This window comes from Panthera uncia (genome assembly GCF_023721935.1).
Source record: "Panthera uncia isolate 11264 chromosome B3 unlocalized genomic scaffold, Puncia_PCG_1.0 HiC_scaffold_1, whole genome shotgun sequence".
In the NCBI taxonomy this organism is placed as follows: domain Eukaryota; kingdom Metazoa; phylum Chordata; class Mammalia; order Carnivora; family Felidae; genus Panthera; species Panthera uncia.
Window position 1 is genome coordinate 10,048,731 of NW_026057582.1, and position 6,650 is coordinate 10,055,380.

The 6,650-nt window shown below is 57.3% G+C and overlaps 1 protein-coding gene across 1 annotated transcript in view; it reads right to left on the bottom strand.

Annotated features, from left to right (window-relative positions):
• The window catches only part of CCDC197 (coiled-coil domain containing 197), a 10,814-nt gene extending 4,495 nt beyond the window's left edge, over positions 1 to 6,319 (bottom strand). The window contains 7 exon segments of the mRNA XM_049611982.1: positions 362 to 433; positions 1,259 to 1,369; positions 3,022 to 3,200; positions 4,943 to 4,985; positions 4,987 to 5,122; positions 6,017 to 6,035; positions 6,172 to 6,319. Coding sequence (XP_049467939.1) covers positions 362 to 433; positions 1,259 to 1,369; positions 3,022 to 3,200; positions 4,943 to 4,985; positions 4,987 to 5,122; positions 6,017 to 6,035; positions 6,172 to 6,319 — 708 coding nt within the window.
• Between the last annotated feature and the right edge of the window lie 331 nt (positions 6,320 to 6,650).

Sequence of the window (6,650 nt, forward strand, 5' to 3'; positions counted from 1 at the left end):
AGGAGGGGGAGGAGGAGAAGGAGGGGGAGGAGGAGAAGGAGGGGGAGGAGGAGAAGGAGGGGGTGAGGAGAAGGAGGGGGTGAGGAGAGGGAGAAGGAGAAGGAGGGGGAGGAGGAGGAAGAGGTCCCAATCCTCTCCCACCATTCCCCCTCCCCAGCTCACTCAGGCCAGAGAAGCCACCTTCTCATCCTGGTCTGTGCTCCACTCCCAAAGGGCCTCCCACTGCAGGACCTGAGTGTCCTCCCCTGCCATGAGAGACATTGAACTAACTTCCCAGAGGGTCCTCCTGGCTGGAGACCCCCACGGTCCACACCTGGAGCAGGGGCTGGGAAGGGGGCTGGAGGAACCCAGAGCTCCTCACTCTGGGCAGCCCCGGAGTCCTGGGCTTCAGGTCTGTGGGGCTGTGGTCAGCGGTGACAGCCTTGCTTCCCACCTTGAAGAGAAAGACCCAGAAGGGGCTCTGTGAACAGTGGCCAGTCCACTCCCCCTCTAAGCCCCTTGGCTGGAGGTCAGCCACCTGTAGATCCCAACCATCGCGTCTTCCAGGATCCCATGGGGCCCGAGAAGGCCCTGGATTCGCTGACCACACTCAGTCCAGGTGCAGTGTGCCCAGGCCTATGGTCCTGGTGTCTTCCCAGCAGCCCCTGAGGCTGGAAGGGTACAGGCTCTGATTTTAGTGAGGACCCAGGGGCCGGAGGGTAACCAGTCCCCATTCCAAAGGCCAGTAAGCAGGAGCTCGAGAGCTTAAGTCCAGAAATCCTGGCCTCTGGTCACGGATTTCGGGCATGGCTTACTCTTTCCGAATAATCACTCTTCTCATCTGTGAAACAGATAGAGGTAAGAACCAAGCAGCATTTAGGAGGGCCTGTCCCGGGCAAGGCCTTGTGCCAAGTACTACCTGCCTACCATCAGACAGTCCTAGGAATTACTGACGATCGTGAGTGACAACCACTCACTTAAAAGCCATCGTTCTGTTATTACCTACAAGCATTACCGGAGGACCGGGTAAGCACCCAGCACATGCCAAGCCCGGGTACTGGTTCTTGGTAGAGCTTGGCCCTTTACCTATCTGTGATCTCAGTTTTCCCATCTGTAAAGTAACCTCTGCCCCATCTTAGAGAAGCCCTTTGAAAGCTGACAGTCACCAGGGTGAGGTAAGCAGGGGTGTGTGTGGTGGTGTTGGGGAGGGGGTGATGCTTATTGAGGAGACAGCAGCCCCCAGCCCTGCCCCCGCCCCCAGCCCACAGAGCGGGCTCACATCACAGCTGTCCACGTCTCTCTGGTAGGCAACGTGGTGCTCCAACTGTCACCACTGTTCCTGCTTGCCGCGACACCTCTTTCGCAGCTGACACAGCGGAATCTTGAGGCTCTGCGGTGGGAGGGGCTGGGTCACCTGGGTGCCGCAAACCCTCCTGGGGCATCTGCCCTGGGCCTGGTCCGGAGGAGCTCACTGCCCTGGGAGATCTGAGCCTGATGGGGGGAGGGAGGAAGGGGAAGTCCTGGGTGGTCTGGCTGTTCAAGGTACCAGGAAATGCCCAAAAGAGCATGTCCAGGCTGACTGGGGCTTAATGCTCGCTTCCTCCCATAACCAGACCCAAGAGTCTGTGCCCTTCTGGGCTCCGAGGCTGCTAGGAGGGCACCGTGGAGCAAGGCTGGCGAAAGCTTCCTGAAGCCCAGCCTGCTCTGGTCCATGTAGTGCCGGCCACACCCGCCCCCCCCCACGCAAGGCCCCATGGGATGCGGGCTCAGCCCTGGACCTACACAGGTGTCCTCACTTCTCTGAGTCTTCCTTTCCTCCTCTGGAAAGTGGGAAGAAAAGCACACCTCGGTCTAAGTTGCAAAATTCAAGGTGGCATCGAAAAACTCAGCTTATGCTTAATTAAGATAAATTACAGTGAAGAACATTTTAATTCACTTGTTGTTTAAAAATCAAAATTAAGGGGCGCCCGGGTGGCCCAGTCGGTTAAGCGTCGGACTTCGGCTCAGGTCATGACCTCACAGTCCACCAGTACGAGCCCCGCATTGGGCTCTGCGCGGCCAGCTCGGAGCCTGGAGCCTGCTTCGGATTCTGTGTCTCCCTCTCTGTCTCTGCCCCTCCCCCCCCAACAATAAATAAACATTAAAAAACATTTTTTTAATCCATGATGAACAAAATATTAACATTTTAAAGAAAGATGAGATCCAACCCGGCACTTGAACGCTCAAGGTTACTCACCTCCCCTTGTCTCAGCGCTAGGAATGAAAGCACTTACCTCCAGGCGCTGGGGTGAGATTTAAATGAGATACAGCAGGTAAAGCGCCCTCACCCTGCCAGGCTGCTCATAAAGGGTCCGGTTCCCCGGAGGCGAAAAGGTGCCAAATGGTGTAGGTTTTCAGTGCTGCCACTAGGGGGCAGAGGCTCGCTGCAAACTGCGCACAACGGTCCTGTGCCAGAATCAACCCACCCTCAGCCCTCCTCTCCGAGTCCCCTTCCCCTCCGAGTCCCCAGGCCCCAGCTTCAGCATGCAAATTCATCATGCCACGCCTTTGCCTGGCGCAGTTTCTTCTGGAATGGCCGGCCCTCCTGGCAAAAGTTCTATTTATTATAAGATGAACCAGAAAGGAGAGACAGGTGACTTCTCGGGGCACGAACTTGGGCACCGTCTGTGTCCCGTGCCTCAGGACAACCTCCTAGCTAGTTTGCATTGCCATCTGACAGATAAAGAAACTGAGGCTCAGACACGGTACACACTTACTCAGCTAGTCAAAGACTGAACTGGGATCCGCACCCAGTCTGTTTGAATCTAGAATTCATGACTTTTCTACCCCCAAGAACACGTTTAAGCATAAGCACTGTCAGGGGTCAGCCTGGAGAAAGGGGACAGAAAGGGAGACAGAACAAGGCTCTGGAGTGACAGCCTCACCCAGACCCTCTCAGCAGCCCACCAATGCTCCGAGACTTCCTCGCAGGTGCAGAGGAGACCCCCATGCCCCCGGTTTTATGGGCTAAAGGCAAAGGGCCAGGCTTCAGATAGCTGTTACTGGGGTACGAGCCCTATGACTCTCCTCTAGAGACCCCAGGCTCTGGTGGACGACCTGGTTCCTCTTGGAGAAGGCCTCCAGAGGCTTCTGGATGTCCTGGTTGATGGTGAAGAGCTTCCCATAGTGCCCCACCACGGTCTCCACGAGGGCCTCCTCCGGCCCCTCCCCTTCACTGTGGCCTGTGGAGACAGTGCCGCGGAGGGATGGGTGGGCACAGAGAGCCCAGCCCCCACCTGCCCCCTGCAGTGGTGATGCTAATGAGGCAGATGGGACTTCTGCCGAGGTCCCGAAATCCCAGCTGGAGTCCCAAAGTTGACAGGTGCCAGACAATCCACGCAGGGCTTACTCCCAGATGGCAGGACTGGTCCAGCAACTGTCCGGCCTCATCGCCCACCTCCTGCCCCTTCAAGAGAAGCGGCAACATTAGAAGGACCGCCTAGTGGCCAAGAACCCGGATTCTGGATCCAGACTGCCCGGTGAGACAGGAGACTGTCCCCCAGGAAACAGTGCTGACTGGGGGAGCCCACAAGGAGGGGATAGGAATTGTTGCTGTCCTGAGTGATAGGGTCCCCGGCTTTGGTGGTAACCCATCCCGGATGGGGTGAGCAGGGTTGAATTGCTGAGTTAGGAAGACTCCAAACCAGGAGGCTGCTTGAGAAGCAGCTCTGGGTGCCGGGTCTGGTCAAGCCCCATGCTGACCTGGAGCCCTCACCCCTCCTTGGCTTGGTGCTCGAAGCTCTTTGGTGCTGCTCAACTTTCTGGTGCCATCTCCCAGCAACTCCCTGAACCAGGTCCTGGTGCCCCAAACCCGTCATGCAGGGCTGTGGCTCCAGCCTACGTTCGTGCTGTTCCCCCTGCCTGCCATGCTCTTCCCCCTCGCTGAGCTCATTTGAGCCCAATGAGAGGCCACCTCCTCTGCGAAGCCTGCCCTGACCTCCGGGGCAGAGTTCTGGGGGAGGCTCTCACAGCTCCACAGCGCTTAGTGCGGTGGCTCTGAAGTCAGACCAGAATCTGAGACCCGGCCCCAGTATTTCCTGGCTGGGCATTTGGGGCAAGTTCCTTAACGTCTCTGAGCCTGGGTAACAGAAGCTCACGCAGAAGGGTAAAAAAAAGATTCACTAAAGAGCTTGGCACAGAGTAAGTAGTTAATAAACGGTAACAGTTATTTTTATTAGTGTAATTTGAGATAATGACGATGAGAAAAAAACCTGCTTGTGTCCCCTTCCCTTTCCTAACAAGCTTCTGGCCTGGATGGCAGTGGGCTCTGGGTTGAATCAGGATAAAACAAAACGCAAAGCCCATTTCCGGTGTCTGTGTCATTGTCGTCGGTCATAGCGACACATGAAACAAAACCAAAGACCCACGAAATAGTAGCGATAATAGCTAACATTTACCAGGTGTCAGCTGAATGCCGGGGCTTCTGAAGGGTGAGTTCCTCCATTCGCGTGACCGGTGCGGCTCCCCTTGTACAGATAAAGAAACCAGGACCTCGGGGCGCCTGGGTGGCTCGGTCGGTTAAGCGTCCGACTTCGGCTCAGGTCATGATCTCACGGTCCGTGAGTTCGAGCCCCGCGTCGGGCTCTGGGCTGACAGCTCAGAGCCTGGAGCCTGTTTCGGATTCTGTGTCTCCCTCTCTCTCTGCTCCTCCCCTGTTCATGCTCTGTCTCTCTCTGTCTCAAAAATAAATAAACGTTAAAAAAAAAAATAAATAAATAAAGAAACCAGGACCTCGAGAACTTGCCACAGGCCACAGTGGCCTCACCGGGGTTCACGAGGCAGGCTCGCTGGGCACCTGTGCCCTTTTGAACCCCTGTGGCCTTGACCTTTGCGGGTCCTCATGCTGCAGGTGGAGTTCAAGGCTCACTCAGTGTCCTGGCCCCAACGCTGGGAGGTGGCCTCGGAGGGGAAGCTCCATACATACCCTTGGGGATCTTCTCAAGGACCTCAATCAGAGAGTCTTCAAAAAAGTCTGTGCTTCTCCACCCCTCTCTTCAGCTTCCTCTGCCTGCAGGGACATTTCAGTGACAGGAAGAGCCAGGCACCAGTGCCTTGTTTGGAGGCACCCAGGTCATGAACTCTTGCAAGGCTTTCCCTGGATCTCCTGCTCAGACTTGCCCTGGCCAGTCACCCCCTCTACCCCTCATCTCCACCCCATTTCCTGATGAGCTAACTGAGCCACAACGGTTCAAAGAGCTGCTGTGGTCAGGCACGGGGGAGAGTGGAGTCCAGTCTGTCTGGTGGGGGGTGGGGGGGGTCCTACAGAGCCTCTCCTAGAGGTAGCCTGAGCCCCCCCCCCCCCCCCACCAGCTGGTGACCTGGCCAGGAGCTTCACTTCTGTGCTTGGACAGCCCATCTGTAACGACAGTAGTGAGAGCCCCTCCCTGGGATTACGCATGGGGTGCCCAGCACATGGTGAGTGCTTAGTCCGAGGTCGGGGGCCCCAGCACCCCGAGAGGGGAGATGACCGCTTACTGCTGCCCAGCCACGCTTGTCTCTTAGGCGAGCCCCTGAGCAAGATGGGTCTCCAGTAGGGCTCCTGCTCTGTGCCCCGTCAAGGTCAGGGGTCAAGGTCAGAGGCAGAGCGGCCCCCTCCCCGCTCTGGTCAGCTGGCTGAGCCTCCAGGGGCTGTGGTAGGATCTCTGAGTGATTGCTGAGTGACCCAAGGCAGGCCTCTCTGCCTCTCGTGCCCCATCTTGTCATCCATACAGTCCTGGAAAATGCAGGGAAAACTGTCTTTCCCCACAAACACCATGTGGGCCCTGCGCATCATGGGGCTAAACCGTAGTGGGGTCGGGAAGCCATTCTAGAATCTGATGGAAGGGTTGGACCTTTTCTCCATAAAATTGCTCACAGACACAGACTTTTGCATCTAATTCAGGCTTTTAAGGGCGGGCTGAAACCGGAGGGCTGCCTGAGGGGAGAGGACCCAGGGTTGCCTTGCAAGTTGACTTGGGTTGAGCTGATAGGTGCAGGGGACGGCCACCCACAGCCCTGCCTCTGACAGGAGACGAAGCCTGCAGAGGGCATGGGATGGCCCAAGGTCCCCCACCGCCCTCACCGGGGCCGCCCCTCCCCATTTTCTTCCAGGTGTCCTTGTCCCTTCCCTGATGGCCCTCCCAACGTTCGCTCAGTCCTGGCCACTTAGCCCACCACGGGTGGCGCTGGGTCTGGGGCAGGGGTCCAGCGTGGCCTGGGTCAACTCGTACTTGGCCGGGGGCTGGCAGAGTTCCGTAACAGCACCTGCAGGGCCCTGTCCTTGTCGACAGTCACACTGGCCTGTGTCCCTGGCCACCAGCATTGCCCCTCGCTGCCCCCGGCTATGCTAGAGGACGAGGGCCACGTGGGCCAGATGGGAAGAGGATGGACAGCAATGGCAACAAGCAGGACAGCAGCTTTCTCTCCCGACCTTCCCGACGGTCCTCAAAAGCCAGGGTACATTCCCGCTTCCTAGAAAAGGAGACAGAGGCTCCGAGGGGGCCTGTGACCAGCCCAGGAACACACGGCAGGACTGGATATGGACTTGAGCTCTTTAAAGCCAATGTTTGGGGTCTTTGAGCTGCACCCCCAGCTCTGGAAGGGCCAGATTTGCCTTTCTATAGTGGCATTATTGGCCTTACCACCCCATAACT